The sequence below is a fragment of the Sinocyclocheilus grahami genome, unplaced genomic scaffold, assembly GCF_001515645.1.
Source record: "Sinocyclocheilus grahami isolate Dianchi unplaced genomic scaffold, SAMN03320097.WGS_v1.1 scaffold149.1, whole genome shotgun sequence".
NCBI lineage: Eukaryota > Metazoa > Chordata > Actinopteri > Cypriniformes > Cyprinidae > Sinocyclocheilus > Sinocyclocheilus grahami.
Window position 1 is genome coordinate 3,237,262 of NW_015505328.1, and position 20,334 is coordinate 3,257,595.

A 20,334-nucleotide genomic window follows, 5' to 3' on the forward strand; every position below is an offset into this window, starting at 1 on the left:
AGTATGATTTAGACATTTGTAGAAAATACATGTGTATACAGTATATACTCAAAAACTTCACATAATAGATACATACATACACTTTTTTTAGATAGTGAATTGATGGGTTTTTGTTGGCCAAAATCATCACAATTAAAAGAACTAAAGACTTAAACTACTTCAGTCTGTGTGCATTGAATTTATTTAATACACGAGTTTCACAATTTGAGTTGAATTGCTGAAATAAATGAACTTTTCCACGACATTCTAATTTATTGAGATGCACCTGTATATATATTATGTTTTTGTGTTTAACCCCTTTTAGTCCTGTGTTTTTTCCTGCATTGTGTAATTTATAGATTGTATCCTCCCAAAAATGCTCAGTACGTATATATTTTTTGTATTTTTATTTATTTATTTAGGTTTATTTTGCTATTATGGGGGTCTTTTTTGGGTGCTTACAGAACGTTTTTAGGACCATTTAAAAAAGATATAATTTTAAAATTACTTAACAGTACCAGTATATGGAGATTTTCTTTATTCAAATTCTCTGTTCAAATTTAGATTTTCATTATGATCCAAAAACTACAATTGAAGTTGAATCCCTGTTAGTTTGTAAAAGACAATACTGGAAAATACATACATATGTATGTATATATATATATATATATATATATATATATATATATATATATATATATATATAGTCTAAAAAGTAATAATCAATATCTATGTAACCGCATATGTTTATGTATGTTTGTCTGTCATTAAATGGGATGATATGAGGTCACACCATCTGTTCGTATTTAGAATCCATGGCCTTTATTTTGTGAAATGTCACCCTTCGCCATGGGGCAGTCCTGCTCCCTTCCCAAACATGCAATAATACCCAATTACACACTCCAACACGTATGTACACATTCAATCACCACCTGTGTATTACCAGAGATCTTACAGAGAACAAGTGCCTCTAAAATAAATACACAGGTTGGATTGTTACAGAAACAGAAAGGATCCATAATGAGATTTGTCAGTTATGATTGATGACTCTTTTCTTACTTACACTTATCACTTACAGCTCTCCATAACAAAAATAATTTTTAAAAACTTTTTTTGTAAGCATTTTCTTTTAAATCAAACTAAATTTAATATTTTTTATGCTATTTATCAGGGACAATAGACATTTTTTAAAAGCTGCATGTAAAAAAGTCCTGTTGATGATTTTGAAATGACGTTAATTTTCAACTTTCAAGAGAACTTCCATGACTTGTTAGGTCATTCAGGCTTAATGTACATTTATGCATGTGTGTGTCATTGTGTCTTTGGCAGCGCTGATGCACGCTCTGGTCTTTGGCAACGTGACGGCCATCATCCAACGCATGTACTCGCGCTGGTCCTCTTACCACACACGCACTAAAGACCTGAAGGACTTCATCCGTGTGCACCACCTGCCCCAGAGCCTCAAACAGCGCATGCTGGAGTACTTCCAGACCACCTGGTCTGTCAACAACGGTATCGACTCCAATGAGGTAAACCCCACGCTTCAGAGAGTATTACACAGCACAGCTGAATCATTTGACGTTGCGGAATTCCTTACAGCTGGACTGGTGAAGATTATGTGCCAACTTTACAAGCATACGGTGTGCTTCCCCACTGCACTCCGATGTTTCATATAGTGTTACATATTGGTGCAGAATAAGTGAGTTACATTAAACCTTTAAAGTCACCTCTAAAATCAACTCGCAGAGAGTTTAGCATGGTAATGTACATGACATTTACATTTACATTTAATCGTTTAGCAGACGCTTTTATCCAGAGCGACTTACAAATGAGAACAATAGAAGCAATCAGACCAACGAGAGAACAACAACAGTATACAAGTGCCATGACAAGTCTCAGTTAGTCTAGCACAGTACTCGTAGCTAGGGTGTTGTTGTTGTTTTGTTTGTTTTATAATAATAAAACAGAACAGAATAGAATAGGTAAGTGAGTCCTTAGTTGGTCAGGTGCTGGCGAAAAAGATGTGTCTTTAGATGTTTTTTTAAAAATGGCTAAAGACAGCTGTTCGAATTGAGATCGGGAGGTCATTCCACTAGCTGGGCACAGTCCAGGAAAAGGTCAGTGAGAGTGATTTTGAGCCTCTTTGGGATGGCCCCACAAGGTGCCGTTCACTTGCTGAACGCAAGCTTCTGGAGGGCGCATAAGTTTGAACTAGCGAGTTTAGGTATATTGGTGCAGCGCCAGTGGTTGTCTTGTAGGCAAGCATCAGTACCTTGAATTTGATGCAAGCGGCTACTGGTATACAAGACACCCTGAAGGACCTACCTGAGAGGTAGGACTTGAACCACAGGAGTGCGGATCCTGAGATGCCCATCTTTCTGAGGGTGGACAGGAGAATCTGGTGGTTCCTGTGTCAAAGCAGACAGATCCAGCAAGATGAGTACTGAGGATTTAGAAGCTGCTTTTGCTAGTCTCAGGGCTTAAGTGACCGAGAGCAGGGCAGTCTCAGTTGAGTGGCCACTTTTGAAGCCAGATTGGTTGCTGTCCAGGAGGTTGTTCTGTGCAAGAAACATAGAAAGTTAGTTGAACACAACTCGCTCAAGTGTCTTTGCAATGAATGGAAGATGGGATTCTGGTCTGTAGTTTTCTAAAAGTGCTGGATTTAGAGAGGGGTTTTTAAGCAGTGGGCTTACCCGAGCCTGCTTAAATGCTGTGGGAAATGTACCAGTGTGAAGAGAGATGTTGATAATGTGAGTAAGCGAAGGTATGACTGAAGAAGAAATGGCCTGAAGGAGGTGAGTGGGGATAGGATCAAGTGGACAAGTAGTAGGATGATTGGAAAGGATAAGTTTGGAAACATCCATCTCTGAGAGTGGAGAGAAGGAGGAGAGAGGGTGTGTATTAGTCGTTATGAAGTTATCATCAGTTTGTGGTGTGGGGAATTGGTCACTGAAAATTGCAAAGTCATCAGCTGTAAGAGTTGATGAAGGAGGAGGGGGAGGGGGACAGAGAAGAGAAGATACATTTTTGAAAAGTGTGCGAGAGTCAGAACAGTTGTTAATTTTGTTGTGGTAGTATGTTGTTTTAGCAGTGAAAACATTTGCAGACTGATACACACTAAGGTCGGTAGAGTTTTTTGATTTGTGCCATTTCCTCTCTGCAGCAGAGTTTAGAGCGATGTTCACAGAGAACATCGGACAGCCAGGGGCAGAGGGGGTAATGTGTGCTGGTCTGGATGAAAGGGGACAAAAGTTGTCTAAGCAAGACATTAGAGTGGAGCAAAGAGTGTCAGTAGAACTGTTTGTCTAGTGCTGAAAACTGAGAGGGTGAAGGAAGTGAAGATGAAACCATAGAGGATAGGTGAGAGGGAGAGAGTGAACGTAGGTTACGTCGAAAGGTGACCTGCAGAGTTAGAAGTGATGAGGAAGTGGTCTGAGGTGTGCAGTGGAATAACCAAGGGGTGTGGGAATAAGTGAAATTAGTGGAGAGGGCTGCAGGAGTGGCAGTGTCCTCAGGTTTGATCCAAGTCTCAGTTAGGGCCATGAGGTTGAGACCGGAATGAGTAGCTATAGAATAAATAAATTTGGCTTTGTTAACAGCAGACTGGCAGTTCCAGAGACCAATTGGAATAGAGAGTAAAGTAGTAGACAGGTCGTAGATTATTAGGATTGGCCTGCCTCCAACATGCTTTCCGAGTGCAACGTGCGTGCTTTCCGAGTGTTAGTAGTAATAGTAGAGATTTGAAAGCACATAGTGAGTACAATTGTCCTAAACAAGTATATGAGAACAAGCTGTACAAAAAGTAAAGAAAGGGGAGAAAAGCAATACTCAAGTGCCTTGTTGGTGGAGTTGCGCAGGTAGAGTCGTTGGTCTTTACACTCGTCGGTCTTCACACAAGGAGGCCTTCACACGAGGGCTGCCGCGGTGAACTAACCAATTTTATACTTGCCTGACTTGTTATTGAAGTCAGCTGGCCACATCTTACTATTTAGCAAACCGAAACTGGAAAGTCCCGCGATACGCACGAGAACAAACACAACTTGAGCAGGTATTTACCACGGTAAAACACAGTGTTTCCTAGCAACGACAACCGCGCTGAAATCTAATGAGAACACAAGACAAAACACTTACAAACTGCTGTCCTCTTCTGCTGCTCGACTGCTTCTTCATGACAATGTTAATGTGTTTGGTCTTGGTGGAATAGATCTGCTATGCTGCTGCGGCAGAGCAAGTACCAAGACTTGTTACTGCCAATACATCCACAGACATGCTCAGGGCTTAAAGTTCTGAGCCGGATCTCCGGGGTGCAGCGTTTGACTGTGGAAAAAAATAATCCTACATTAAAAAAAAGTTGATATCACTCTCGAGTCCATGAGTTTGCCTACCAATGGTATGAGAGGAGCACAGCTTTCACTCTCAACCAAACTAACATTACTAGCCAATCAGAATTTTTTGCTCTTATAAACACGAGACGCGCATAATAGTATACAACTGCAGAGTCGCAGCCCTGATGAATGGAGAAGTGCGACACGTTGAAAAAGCTGCGAGGCGCAATGTTCAAAGATGTCCATCAAGCGCATATTTACATAGAAAAACGAATTAAAAAGCAGCGAAGTTTTGTAAACAGCTCAGAATAATCACGTCATCTTCATAAGAAAGATTTTTTTTTTAAGGACAACTTTACCGGGATTTTTTAAAAGGTCCTGTTAACTTACCGGTAATTTACCAGTAAAGACTGTATGTGTGAAAGGGGCTAAACTCTTCCTCTGTATATGCTGTGAATTTTAATTACTTAACGTTCATTTGGGAAAACTGCATTTTCTCAATAGATTTGTAAATCATTTATAAACCTTTTCCAACACAGGAGAATACAACATATTTCTAAATATGCCATTTATTGTAAATTGAGATTTCAAAATAAAAGTTTCTGAGTTTGCATGTGGCCAAATATTAATATTGAATGGATTTAAACATCCTTTAATCACGCTGTAAAGTACGTCACCAGGCCCGTTGGCGCTCTCTGCAGATATTTGTTATAATACATAATGTACTATTTTGTCATTTGAAAAGTTCTTAAAAATAGTATTAAAATATTGTCTTGTTCTAGTGAATCAAGTATCTGTATTTTGTCTCATCTCGTGAGCTAAGTGTATTGTCACACCCCTAGTGTCGATAAGCAGTGATATAGCTCATAATTTTCCAAGTGTATGATATAGATTTCATTCTTCAGGTCAACCATATATTCATGAAAAAAAACAGTTTGAATAAGGAAAGCAATAACTTTGCCATAGTAGCCTTTCAGATGTTGAAGTTGCCACAGTCGTTGCATGCTTTGCATGTGCTGCCCCATCCCCTCCCCTCGCCCCGCCCCCCGGAAAAAAGTTCAGGCTCAGGAGTTTTTTTTGCTTTAACCCCTGTGGATATCGTCCTCATTTTTATTTTCTGATACAATTATATAAACATCCTTAAATCAAGATACATTTACTTGAGCTCCATTCCAAATGTAAAATAAAGTCTTGGAAAGCTGCCCCATCCCCTCCCCCCGCCCCGCTCTGCCCCCGGAAAAAGGTTCAGGCTTAGGATTTTTTTTTGCTTTAACCCCTGCATGCTGCTGTGAGCATGTAGGAAATATAAAATAACCCCCATATATAACAAACATGAAATTGCCCCATAGCAGATCTATACAGGTGGAGCTGGGGAAGGTGGAGAGTTTCTGAAGCACGCTGCAACTGCTACAGTCAGCAATGGCCAAGTGTTTGAATGTTGAGCAGCAAGTTCATTGGCTGCTGATGTGAGAAGAAACCAATCAGCTGCACCATGTGAATAATGATGTGATTATATCAGACTGAGTTCGGCCTGCGCCATCTAGAGTTTCATGAAAAAAAATACAGATCAGCCGATAAATCAGATCTTCACTCGTGTAGTGAGAAGTGAATAGCTTAAAAGTTAGATTGAAGTAAAGTATAAATAAATAATATGAGTACAATAATAAATTTGTTAATTATTATTGGTATTATTAATATTTTTATTGGCTATTCTAAAATGTTATCGTAATTTATTGTAATTTTATTTTAATTTGACATATTATTGTATTTTATAATATAAATTGTATTATTCATTTTGAAGTGATTTAATTGTTAGTGTCTAATGATTATTTAGTATTATTACATCAAAGCAGAAATAAACAAGTAAAATTTGTTAATTTAAAAATTCCAGTTTGACCCTTGAAAACCAATATCGCCCGATCTCTGATAACCATATTCACATAACATTGTATTTACATAAAAAACATCATTGTATCATCACATTATGGTACAGTAAGTGATGTACTATAATGAAGTAACATTCTGAAGCCAAGAGCAAAGCAACAGTCAAGGCAAGTATAATTGAGATAGACAGTTGGACACTTGAGGAGGGAACGACTGCGTGTGCTCCGTCCTTGAGCCTGGGACTTTATTCCGGAGTCAGGAGAGGGAGTGGGAATAAAATGAGATGGAATCTAAACACCTTGCTAAATCACAGATTTATGAATAATAGATGGTGAGGCTGATGGCCGGAGAGCAGAAGACAGAGAGCGAGAGAAAGAGAGAGGGATGTGTGTGCCATGAGTGAAGGGGAGAGTGACAGATGCCATTCAGTCAGGCTGAAGGATGGTTGCATATATGGATGGATGAGCAGAGCAGATGAAGGGTGGCGGAGGGCAGGAATGAGGCATGGCCGGAATACTTCCAGTTTTTGTTTTAAGGGTGAAAACTCATAAAGCGGCATGCTTAATGATTTTAATACCAGTTTAATGAATGTAATGTGCTGTTACATAAGTTCACACAGAAAACACAAGATTTCTCTTCCTTATAGTGTAAATAAATGTTAATTCCAGCCTTCCTTTTTTTTTTCCTTTCATATTTTTATTCTTGATTTTTTTTCCCTTCTCTTATTTTTTGCTTGTTCTTTTTCTTCTGTTGCCTTTTTCTGTCTATTCTTTCACTTTTACTTGTCTCTTTTCTGTTGCTTCTTTTTCTGCTTTCATTTTCTATCACTTTTCTTTTACTTTTGCTTTTCTATTTTTATTGATTTTTTACATTTCTTATTTAACATTCAAATTTTTCTTTGTCGTTTTGCTTTTTCTCTGCGTTTTTTCTTTTTTCTTCTCATTTTAATTTTCCTTTTGCTTTTTCTTTTAATTTTTTTCTGTCATTTTCCTTTTTTCATGTTTTCTCCCATTTTTCTCATTTTCACTGGTCCTCTTCTCTTTTTTCTGTTTTTTCCCTTTACTTTTCCCTTTCTTTTTCTTTATTCTCTATTCCCATTTTTATTCCTATTCTTGTTCTATTCCCTTTCTCTTTTTCCATATCCCTTTTTCTTTTTCTCTTCTTCCTGTCCACTCTCTCCAGCTCTTGAAAGACTTTCCAGATGAGCTGCGTTCGGACATCGCGATGCATCTGAATAAAGAGATCCTAGAGCTGTCCGTCTTCTCCTCTCTGAGCCGTGGATGTCTCCGCTCTCTCTCCCTGCACATAAAGACTTCGTTTTGTGCGCCGGGCGAGTACCTTCTTCGTCAGGGAGATGCTTTACAGGCTCTTTTCTTTGTCTGCTCCGGCTCCATGGAGGTGCTGAAGGACAGCATGGTGCTAGCCATCCTCGGTCAGTTTACACAAACCCACACACAACTAAACAGTTTTATCTCAGAAAAGCTCAATGTAATTTTAGTGCGCTGAGGAAGTAGAATGAAGGGAAAAATTACTGCTTCTCATTAAGTGAAGACTTCAGGGCCCATGTGTTCCTACAGTTGCCAACAAAAGCTGCTCTCTGTGATTGGTCACTCTCTCTGTGAGGCTTCACACACACAGCAGGCTCATAGGACAGTGGACCAAATGTGCGAAAAAATATAATCCCCATCATCCTGTTAGGTCCTGCCTGTGTGTGTGTGTGTTTGTGTTAATATCACCTTATGAGTTCTGACAGGAAAAAACACACACTATCTTTCTCATCTTTCCCTCACACGCTCTCTCCACCCTGCTGACAGAGGAAGGTCTCTCTGACATTGAGTTCTCAAGACGGTTCACTTGTGTTAGTTTTTGTGTGTTTACATGCTTTCTTAAACAGTATCTTTTGTGCCTCTAATAGAGCTGTTTGAAGTCCCACAGTGTTAAAATGCTAAACAAATTAGCATTTTCGGGCCACGGCTCCCTTGGGAGATTCTAATGGGTTTTAAGAATAGGGGTTTCTATGAATAAAATAAGGTCTGTGGTTAACATTACTTGGAAACCTTCTCATGTTTTCAGTATGCTTTATACATACTGTACTCCTAAGGGAACCCATGGCAGATTAGCTTTCCAGTTTAGCTTACATATTGACACACTGACTAAACACGCTTGCAGTTTCCTAGTGATAACTGACAAGATATTGATGTGTTTTTGCCTCTTCCTCTTTGTTTGTGTGCTCCTGTGTGACGTGTACAGGTAAAAGCGACCTGATTGGTGCAAACATGTCGGTTGGTGACCGTGTGATAAAGACAAATGCTGATGTGAAGGCGCTGACGTACTGCGACCTGCAGTGCATTAATCTGAGGGGTCTGTATGAGGTGCTCGACCTGTATCCTGAATACTCCCACCGTTTTGTGCAGGACATAACACACGACCTCACCTACAACCTGAGAGAGGGACAAGAGAGCCATGTAAGACATCACATGACTATTGTGATGCTGAAATTTCTCGTTCATTTATTATGCTGGAACCCTTAATGCATTTCGGTAAAAGCCTGACCTGATCCTAACCTGCTTCAGTTATTTGATTTCATGGACACAAGATTGATATTGTTTTTGGGATCCACCAAAATATAACATATTATTTAACCCCACACGCAAAGTGATACACAGACAGAAAGACAAATAACTTTCTATTTTAATATATTGTAAAATTTAATTTATTCCTGTGTTGGCAGAGCTGAATTTTCAGCAGCCATTACTACCTTTAGAAATCATTATAATATGCCTTTTTGTTTGCTCAAGAAACATATCTTACTATAAAAGTTTTAAAAATTGCACTACGTAATATTTTGTGGAAACTTTACTTTTTCTGTATTTTCTAATGAATAGAAAGTTCAAAAGAACATCTTTTATTTAAAATAGAAATCTTTTGAAACATTATATATGTCTTTACTCTGTGTTTTAAACAATTGAATATATTCTTGCTGAATAAAATTATTAATTTCTTTTAAAAAACAAACCAACCCCAAACTTTTGAACAGTAGTGTATGCTTACATATTGTCATATATCTCACCTTCCAGGTCATATCCAGGATGTCCAGTAAGTCCATGGACACACAGGTGCGTCTTCTCCTCAGCTGTCATTCATTCCGCACTTATCCACTAACAGTGCTGTGTTGACTATAATAGCTTGGGGCTCATTTCCCTAACAATGATCTACCTCCCGCCTCATTTGCCTAATGAGGGAAGCTAAGAACACTACAGCTCTGAAACAGCAGGGAGAGAGAACAAAAAATTGATGATGATGGTGGTGATGATCATCTTCCCCATTCCCTGTCCTTCCATGCCTGAAGCAGTAATCAGGGAGGGAGCGGCGCTAGAGGAAGGGGAACAGTGCGTTTATAGGCGAGGGAGGGGTAAAAGGAGGAGTGGGTGGTTATTGAAGTGCCGGATGACTGACTGCTTTGGGAAACTGCCGCTCTTTCAATTACAGTGTGAGGGAGCCTCAATTATTCAACAGGGAAAATGACCAAATTAGTGTATGAAAAGTGTAATTAATCAGATATATATAGAAGAAGAGAGGGAGAGCGAGATTAAAAGAGAGAGAGATGGGGAATACCCCTCACGTTTATTCCGTCTCTTTGCTGTGTTTTACCTCTTGACTTCTCTGCCACCTTTCAGTGGACTGACATTTAAAGTGTTCTATAAATGGAGATTGTTATTTCCAGCCAACATCGTTGCAGAGTTTCACTGTATAATTGGCAATGCGTGTGAGAGCTGTGAGGTGTAAAGCACAGTGAAACCCATTACACTGACTATTATTGAATGGGAAAAAGTCGAGCCTTTAGGGTTCGTTCTGCCATGATCGCTCTCACTCGTACGGCTAGGGGTCAAAGATTATTATTTTATCAAAGCTGCCAGGCCAGTTGTTTTAAATGTCTTATAGGTCAAGTCTTCTTAAGGTCATTGCTAGCGAGGTCAAAGATCAAGTGGTACTACCATTACACAAGTTTTATCTAAGGACATTCACTTTGCTGTGTTTTTGCTGTTTCATAGCTTTTGTCTAATTGGTCCTTGAGGGAAAGTGTGTAGGTTGTTTTTAAGAGTGTTTTCGTGTGTGTGTGTGTGTGTGTGTTTGTATGCCCCAATGGTACCCACATTGAAGTCCATACTGAAAACATACTTGTGCATTCTCTATCTATCTATCTATCTATCTATCTATCTATCTATCTATCTATCTATCTATCTATCTATCTATCTATCTATCTATCTATCTATCTATCTATCTATCTAATCATTCATTAATTTATTCATTTATTTACTATTTATAAATCTTTCAGATTCAACTTTATCTATGACTTTTTTAATCATTTGTGTTAGCAGTAAATCAATATAAATTTGAGATGTGTACAATATTTAATATTAATATTGATAATATGTCCAAAATTATTTTTCTCTTATATGCCATTACAGTGATATAAATTTTCCAGTTTATGTAAAGGCTTTTTAAAAATTTCTTTAATTAAATCAATTTGCTGTCAACCCAAATAGTCACGTCCCTATTATTTATTTGTCTTTCTCTCCATAAAAAAAAAAATCAGCAAAAAACATTTTGCATTATTTAACATTGTTTATTAAATGTGTTCCATCTAAATAAACCATGTCTTTTGAGAGTGAGCATTTAGGTAATTATTTACTGTTTCAATGGATAAGGAGAAGATGGCAAGTAAAATGTGGGACCAACATAAAATTATCTAAATGCCACATAAAAGCCCCTTAATGACTGCTTAGAAATACATTTTCTGAGGAGCAGGCAAGCACTGTCACATTAACTAGATGTTCTTGTTTTGTCACATTATCTAGATCTACTTTTGTTTCATTGTTAATAATAAAAAAGTCAGTCTTTTTCTAGTTGAGTCATCCAAGGTTTGTCATCCAACTTTCATCTGGCCTCACACGACCTCAGCGCTATCTCTTCTGTCCAATCGCAGATGGAGGGGAGGGGAAATGGAGACGTGATTCAGTGCTATCCACCAATAGCTGAGCATCAAGACGAGGGAGATGATGATGATGAAGATGATCAGATAGAGTATCTCAGTGGTGGAACCAAACAGAAAACGCACATGAAAAATGATCACCAAACCAACAAAAAGCTCCACATTCAGCATACCACTGTCACAAATCCTGACCTCGCAAATCTCAGCCCAAGGTGTGTGCACGCCCACACATGCATGCATTTAAAAAACATTCAAAGATACAGTATTTGAATAGACATTTGCTCACTGGTGCATGAAGGACTTTGTGAGAGCTATAAAGTGGATTTCTGTTTGTGTGTGTTCAGGGTTGTGGACGGCACAGAGGACAGTGATGGTACAGAAAATTCACACACATTCATATTTTCCTCTGGCCATCAGCACACCATCAGTGGTGCAACTAATACCACTGCCACCACAGCAGGTGAGTGAGTGTGTGTGTGTGTGTGCATATGTGCGTGTTGACAGGGGATGGATGAGTTGATGAATATTGGCATCTTTTGTCTTTCTGCCAATATTCCAGGACTGACGCACAATAAACAATCACTCCATTTCCAGTATTTATTAATGATGATCTTTTGTTTATCCAATTAAAGGAATAGTTCACCCCCAAAAATGAAAATTTATTAGATTAGGAGAAATTTATCATGGCATCACTTGCTCACTAATGGATCCCCTGCAGTAAATGGGTGCCATCCAGACAGCTGATAAAAACATCACAGTAATCCACAAGTAATCCATACAACACCAGCCCATCAATGAACGTCTTGTAAAATGAAAAGCTGTGTGTTTGTAAGAAACAAATACATCATTGGTGACGTTTCAAGTTTAAACGGTCTCTTCTGGCCAAAATTCCAGCCCATAATCCATAATAACACCTCCTCCAGTGAAAAAGTCCATCCCTATTGTCTTCTCACATCAAAATCCACCAACATATTAGTTTTGGACTGTTTTCACTTGTAAATGGTTCTTGATCTGTGAATATTTCTCTCCTGATTCAGGCGAGATTACTTTTTTACTCGTATTTTAGCTGGAAGCAATGGTTTGAAGTTAAAAATGTTTTAATGAGGAATTTGTTTTTACAAACACATATTTTCACTTCACATCGGAGTCGTGTGGATTACTTGTGGATGTATTGTTTTTATCAGCTGTTTGGACTCTTGGACTTTTTTTAGCCACAGCTTGTGTTGTTTTATATCTGTATGATTTTTCTGTAAAACACAAATGTCTAAGCTGTTCCTTCCCTCCTATTTACAGATATTACAGATCTTATTTACAGTCAGTGTAAATGAAAAAATGAAGACTGCTTTTCTTGAATTTTGGTCTTTTCCACACACAAAGATGTTCAGAAGACTGTCCTTTATCTGTTTTGGACCTTGTCATTTTAAATCACAGTTTATTTTCATACAAAAAAGGCAGTGTAGAAATTTTGCTAAATACCTCCTTTTTGTTTCTTGGAAGAAAGAAAATCATACTGGTCTTGAAAGACATGAGTGTGAGTGGTGACAGAATTTTCATTTTTGTGGTGAACTCTTCCTTGAAGTCTTTGTAATGAGTTTTCACTGGAAGTTCTGTCAGTGTTAGGCAGTTGGACATAATTGTTTTTTTCTCTGTGCAGAATTAGCAGCTAAATCAGAGGACACCAAAGGACAGCTACACCACCTTAACCAAGAGGTAAATGATTTTCTGTTTAATCTCTGTCAGTCTTATATAATTTTTTGCTGTGTAATTTAATGGTAGGTCTGCACTTACAGTTTATCTGGAAAGTGTGGGTTTTATGAGTGATAACTCTGCAGTAAATGTGAATACTGACAGATCGAACCCAGTGCAGCTCAGGTGAGCTCCTGGTGCCAGGTACGCTCAAGCCATATGGCGGGCTGCTGCGAGAGAGGAGAAGGGGATGTTATTCAAACACTAGAGGACATAAAACTCATTAGAAGAGGAAAGTGGGACTGGCCCCATGATGTTGGAAGAGAACATTCCAACATTCCAACATTCCACAACGCCCTTGAACCCACCGCATGGTTTCCCACGAATTGCACATATACATGATTCTGTGTAATTCATTATAAACTCAAAGACGGTTTGTAAAGATGTTTATTTGAGGAAAATTACTGTTGGGCAGCAGGGTTGTTGCTTCAATTTAAGGCTGATACCACATATTCAGTATAAAGGCTGTGGTATATATATGTATATACGTATATATATATATATATATTTAAATTAATATATATTACAGTTTTTATAAACAGTTTTTTATAAATACATTTTAAAGCATCCAAAATTGAACTTATTCATGGAATATTTTTGAGCAGTTGCACAAATTAATCATTGAATCTGTTTTGTGTACTGTTTCACGAACAGTTCTATATAGAATTGATAAACATAAATCTATTTTAAATCAAAATGAATCACCTAACTACACAACTTCTACTACTGTAAAAGTTTTTGGTTTTTTTTCATCATTGAAGGGCTTTGTCAGGCCATCTCAGGTCAGGCCCTACTGGTCACTCACATAAATGTGCAATGTTTAAGTGAATACATTACATTTTTAATATTAATTGAATATTATCATTAAAATTAACTGAACATTAATGTTTAATAAAAAAAAATCCATCAGGACTTAGAAGTCTTACTGTAAGTCTGTCTTGAAGATTTAGATGTATTTTTCCATGTTTTCCCCAATGTAATATATTCTCAAAATCCTAAATTAACTATTTAATTACCGCTGCAGTTTTTATCACATTATTATTGAGTCCAGATCGGACAATGACAGAGAACTGTAGTTCAGCTGAGTATTGGCATGGGTATATAAATCCATGTGACAAAGTCTTGATTGTCAGCCCACGGCTTTGACATGAGGCTTTTGACAGGTATTGTCATGAGAGAGATGCCCTGCTGCTGAGCCTCTTCCTCATTTTTTCCTCTATCTCTGTCTCTGTCTCTTGTATCTCACTATATATTTTTGACAGCCGGCCTCTCAGCAGGATTTTGTTATAATCCATGCTTGATTTGGTCTACCAAGAGGATGAGTGCTCTCTTCCTGTTGTCCCTTCCTGTTTGAAGCTGTTGTCTTGTACCTCCCTGCCACTGATGGCATTTATGGATCATTACCCAATTACCCTCATTATTTGGTATTATCACTTGTTGGCACGATTCTGAGGGTGACAGCCAAATCGGTGTCCATCTGAATCTGGATCATCTGTGCTGTGTTCTGGACAGTCACGAACATTATTACTCTGAGCTTATTAGGGGATGTGTATAGAGCACAAACAGTGCAAGAAGATACACAGGACAAGTAATTATGAGAATCCAAATTGAATTTAGTGAGCTGTGGTTACCTCATAATAACTGTAAGTGTTAGTGCACTTCTAGAAAAATCAGTTGGAGTTATTGTAATGCTGGTGGCTTTATGAATGGAAATGGCTTTTCTGGTGCAAGACCTAATCAACTTTTTGAAACAGTTTTATTCGGAGTAACCCGAAAATGCATTTGTTTTAGCATAGTTATGAGCTTGTTGAACATAAACACATTTTTAAAAAGTCCGTGCTATTGAAATATTTGAGTCAACTTTTTATATATATACATTTGAATTTATTTATTTATTTGTTTGTTATTGTATTTAATATAAATTTATTTGTTCAGGTTGTATACTTTTCACCCAGATTCAATAGCAAAAAAAAAGGAAAAGAAAAGAAAATATTCACATAGACCCTGTGTGAAGTAATCAGGATCTACACCGGGGACTTTAATTAATGATCTTTCTTAAGAGAGAGCCCAAAAATAACTAAATATCAATAAGTCAACAACGAACAATGATGTCCCATGGGACCTAAATAAATAATGCCACAGTTTCACCTGAAAACTGCTGGCTGTAGCAGACAATGACAGATGGGGGGACGCAGAGGGACAACCCATGCCCTCAGAAGATCATACTGTTCTGTTGCTGTGGGGCACTGCAACTTTTTAACTGGAACTTAACCCTTAGGGCAAGTTATTTATTTTTCATTGGCTCAAGTTACCCTACATTTTTTTTAATTGGATGAGTGAAACATTTTTTTCAGTGTGTTTTTATATTTTTATAAACATTACTTGCAAACACCTGTTAATGTATCAAAATAATTGTCATAACATTGCATTGTGTTATGTTATATTGTAAAGAGAAATTAAATTCATTCAAATGACATTTTTTTAACAAATAAAAAAAATAATGATTTCAAAAAAATTACAAAAATATATATTTTTTTTGTAACGGACGAAAAATGTTAAATCATTTGAAATCCCCAAAAATGACATTGATACTAACAATCACAATAGCATCAGTCAGTGATTCTCTATTGTGAAGAAAGAGTATAACAGTAATATACTGTATTTATAATCCACCACTACTGCTCAGCATTCTTCTATTAATGAAACACTGACTGTTTCATTAATCACGTGCTGAAAAACATTAATCATACCATGTGCGCTACCCTAAATACCCACTATAAATACTGTTGCTTTTGTATATTATACTCATGAACTAATGAATCTGTTTAATATACTTGTGGTTGATCCTAATGCCTGTAATGGTCAAATGTGACACCTGTTTATTATGTCTTACAGGTGAACTCTCTCGGACGGGAGGTGGCAGAGCTGGGACGAGTCATGCGGAGTCTTGCCTTTCTCATGGAATCCATGATGGCCTCTCCTCAAACACCAGGTGTCTGTACATCCACGTTTACCTCGGGATATCCATCACCTCCCGTCCCCTTCCCGAGCCAGGGTTCTTCTTGGACCAGCCCTCGTTTTTCTTCACCGATGCACCCTGGAATACGTCCAGGAGGACTTGTATCCCATCTGCTCAGACCACAAGACCTGCAGCTGGTCTGCCCCACCACATCTCCCGGTTCCTTTCCCATCACACTTTCCTCATCCCCCCATACAGACAGATTCATAGAGCCGTTATTGACCCTTTCTCCACACAGTGCAGTCGCTCGGATCCGCTCGCAGAGCCTGGAGACGCCTCATCTGCAGAATCACCAACACATCTCACACACCCCTGGAACTTTACCCAGAGCTGGACAGTCATCGCTGGGAGAAGGGGAGGATCTCAGGTCCCTGGGTTTGTAGCAGTCAACCGTTAAAATGGACAAGTTCCACTGGAATCTGCGTGTTAACCTGGACTCAGGACTGGACTGATAAGATAAGTGGTACACGCACTGCCAAAGCCATGGAGCAATGGTTCCTTCGAAGATATACATGTTTACCATCTCACTTTTTAAGATAATCTCTCTAACGGCATGTCTTTCAATGCTAGATACTAAAGGGATATCTCTAATCAGGAAAACTAGTTGGAGTTCCAACAGCAGAAAGTTTAATTTCTGATTGTGATTCACATTTCATATTGACTGCATTCATTATACATCCAAATACTGTTCATATTAAGCCAGTTGCATACAGCCACTTTAAGACTGTGTCTTAACTAGTCTGACCGACTAGAATTTAATCATTCATATTAGAGCAATTTACCTTTTGATGTAACTGACTTAAAAAAAAGATCCATCAAAGTTTTACTTAACTTGTAATTTATTCTAATCATTGATGCCTAAAGTCCTTCGCAAATGTTCTGTGCAATGAAAAGTTACACTTTATCAACAGCATTTGGAACATGCTACCAGTTATTAGCCAAAAATAACTGTTCCTTTGACACCGTTCCTCAGGTTCTAAATTGCAGTTATATTAATGCAATTCCAATGGCCTTCTTTGGAATAGACACTAAAGTGTATACAGTTTTTTCTGAAAATGTGTCCAGTAATTGCTATAATGTCACTATTCTCATAGCACCGGTTATAAGGAGGAAACTTCACTTGCATACGAGAATTATGTTGGTAACATAATCAGATGTTATCTGACCTAGAACAGTATTCCTGTTTAAATATTATTCCTGTCTCGTTTTCATCTTGGAAAACAAACTTTTTTAAACTTGGAACATTTCTTCACATACTGTACTTCTAAGAATTTTATGGAAACACCATGACTGAAAAGATAGGAATAAATTTCACTGTTTGAGTAGAGTCTGGAGAGACTCCCAATATTCAGTGAGCCAAATGATTTATATTCACTCTTTAATCAGATGCTTTTTCTAATCAAGCTTTGCAGTGCTTGATAACTGACTTCATCCTCTAATTTAGTCAGATTAGCCCTGTATGGTGTAAAAATGCATTGTATCTGCTATGTTTAACAAACTTAACTAGTTGATGGGTTGTCTAAACCAGTGGTTCCCAACCCTGGTCCTGGAGGCACCCCAGCACTGCATGTTTTGCATGTCTCCTTAATCAAACACACCTGATTCAGATCATCAGCTCATTAGTAGAGACTCCAAGTAAAATTTAAATGAAAATATAAATATAAAAGCTGATTCATAACAACATTACTAAAACTTAAAATGAAAATATAAGCAAATGAAAGCTAAATTCTTCATATTTAAATAAAAATGACAAAAGCACATAACAACATTATTAAACTTAAAATAAAAAAATATAAATTAAATTAAATTAATTAAAGCTGAATTCTAACTATGAAATAGAACCTTATACAAATAACAAAAATTCCATAACAAACTGACTAAAACTTAAACTAAAATAAAAAATGTAATAAAAGCCCATTCAATATAATAATAAATACTATAATAATATATAAATCATACTAAAATAGCACTTGCACTGTGGCATCACATTGGTTAGTGATTTGCTGCTAATGTGACCAGAAATTGAAATGACTTCAAGTGGCTTCACATCACTTGCAGTGTGAACGTCTCGTAAACTCCTTCATTATCAACTTCACCAAGACGAGATTGATTAATTGTTTGCTTTACATTAAAACTAAACCACAAATGCTGGCTTTAAAGCATCGTTCTAAAGTTTTTCAGGATATCCCTTTAGTTTCTTTCTATTTGTTGTTTTTAATTGCATGACTTCTGAAGAGGGTGGAGAGTATACCCTTGCAGTAGGTTGTAGAGATGCCTTGTAGGGTTGTGCAGTAGACACCATAGAAGCATGAAGGTCATCTTGACACACACTGTCTCTCCTCTGTTTTCTACTCCGCTTGGCCCTCTGGGCAGGAGGGGGGAACAGCAGGGACGAGTCTTACACAATGTGCGGACGCTGTATGCGAGTGCATGTACTTGAGTATGCGTGCCAGTGTGTTCGGGGGGGAAACGGGGTTATAATAGTGTAGCCAAGCACTAAAGGGGTATTTGTGGCAGAGGTTTCTGAAGGAATGGGATCTGGGCATGAGGGATGGGGGTGGGGTGCTCAAACATTGGAGTTTATTATTAGTAGAAGTTGAATTGACATGGGGAAGGGGGTTTCTGTTTGCTTGCTCTTTAGGACTGGTCTTGGGGGATTGGTTGCCGGTGGCAAAGTGGCCCCTGCTGTCAATCGTCTCTCTCTGGCGCAGATGTGGTCTGTCTGCTTTGCCTCTTTCTATCTTCTCTCTTTCTCTGCTCACTTTCCTCCCATTTCACAGTCTTGATCTGGGAGCGTTTTAAAGTCATGAAAATGTATTTGAGTTTAGGTTAAGTTTTTCCCAGTTATGTTAGTTTTTATTTTTATTTCAGTTAACTTTGTGTTCATTTAGTTTTGTTTTAGTATTCTGTTAATAACTAAAATACCAATTGGTATTGGTTCTCAAGCTTCACTTAACCAACATGATGGACACATTTAAACAGCAGAGGATATGAAATTTGCGAAGAAAAAGCAAAAGAAGAAAAAAGAGAAGAGCAGCATTTCAAAACTTTCTTCATAATGTGGAATCTTGTGAGAGTAAGTAGATGATGCCATAATTTTTATTTTGTGCTGAACTGTCCCTTTTAGCTGTTCAACTCTTATTCTATATGCACTCTGTATGTTTCATTTTGTCTGTTTTATCCTATTATAGGAAACTGCATGTCAGACTTTATATTTCCTAGTCACTGTAAAGGGTGACTGATATAGCCAATACCGTATTTATTCTACTTGACATTTCAGGTATAATAACATGACATTTTCAGACTTTTTATATTATCTATAATCTAAACTGGCCCCCAAAAGTCTTCATCACTGCTTTGAGTCAGCTTGATATTTCCTCCCACAATTCAGGACAGACTGTGTCTTCTTGCCCCTTCCTGCAGAACTCCTCCTCTCCATCCCTCTGCAAGTCTCGGGACGGCGATATGCCAAGCTTGAGCATAGGGGTTTACATTTTTATATTTCTATGAATGTATCACAACTAAAGGTGTATTTTTGTACCTCTAAAAACAAAGGAAAGCTTCTGGATTCGTGAAAAGACTGCTGGGAACGGATGCAATATGTTTGGCTACTGGAGGAATTGTGGGAATCATATTCCAACGCAACAATGAATCTCGATGCAGCTCTCTCACTGTCTCGATGGCTTTGTGAAACTCTCCTCTCTCCAATACTACTGGGAATGTAATCACGTTATTTAAATTCTTTTTGTTTTGATATTATTAGAGGAAAAATCTGTAATGCAAATAAATGACTACAGCTATTGGATTAACGCAGATGTATTGTGCATGTTTGCAACTGTTGTTCTGCCACAGATGTATATCATTGGAGAGGCTGATGCCAAGCTAAAATCACCGCACACTGGGAGAAGGGGAGGATGTAATGTTTAACATGTCAATGTTAACACAAGCTAATATATATACTAACATTTTCTTTCATTTAAATTAAGTATCATTAATATGAAAGTCTAGATCATAATATGGAATACGTATAAAGAAAGGTCTTACTTTATATTATTAACATATATTACTAAAATTAAAATGTTTAGCAGCTGGTCAGTCTTCTTCTAGATACATTAATTTTTGATTCAGTCATCATTAGCAGTGTTTTTGCCTGTTGATTGTGTTAGCCTACATGAAATTGAAATTGCTTGATGTTTAGTTTTTCAGTCCTGTATTGACTTGTTTCCTATTGAAACAAGAAGTTTACGTGGGACAAGAGATTTCTATTTAAATAGTTACATCAAAGCCATAAATCATGATTTGCAACAAGGTGTGGTCAAATTAGCTACATTTTGCAGGCAAAAGGGTCCATTGTCAATAGTGTAGCGATGTATTAAGGAAATTTTTAA

At 37.6% G+C, this 20,334-nt stretch overlaps 1 protein-coding gene across 1 annotated transcript in view; it reads left to right on the forward strand.

The window, feature by feature from the left end:
• The window catches only part of LOC107592100 (potassium voltage-gated channel subfamily H member 8-like), a 47,128-nt gene extending 27,436 nt beyond the window's left edge, over positions 1–19,692 (forward strand). Inside the window, exons 9-18 of the mRNA XM_016281476.1 lie at positions 1,309–1,508; positions 7,371–7,620; positions 8,439–8,653; positions 9,266–9,304; positions 11,176–11,393; positions 11,526–11,641; positions 12,836–12,891; positions 15,823–16,321; positions 18,464–18,465; positions 19,502–19,692. Coding sequence (XP_016136962.1) covers positions 1,309–1,508; positions 7,371–7,620; positions 8,439–8,653; positions 9,266–9,304; positions 11,176–11,393; positions 11,526–11,641; positions 12,836–12,891; positions 15,823–16,321; positions 18,464–18,465; positions 19,502–19,597 — 1,691 coding nt within the window. The 3' untranslated portion in view covers positions 19,598–19,692. The remainder of the gene's footprint in view (positions 1–1,308; positions 1,509–7,370; positions 7,621–8,438; positions 8,654–9,265; positions 9,305–11,175; positions 11,394–11,525; positions 11,642–12,835; positions 12,892–15,822; positions 16,322–18,463; positions 18,466–19,501) is intronic.
• Positions 19,693–20,334: the final 642 nt, after the last annotated feature.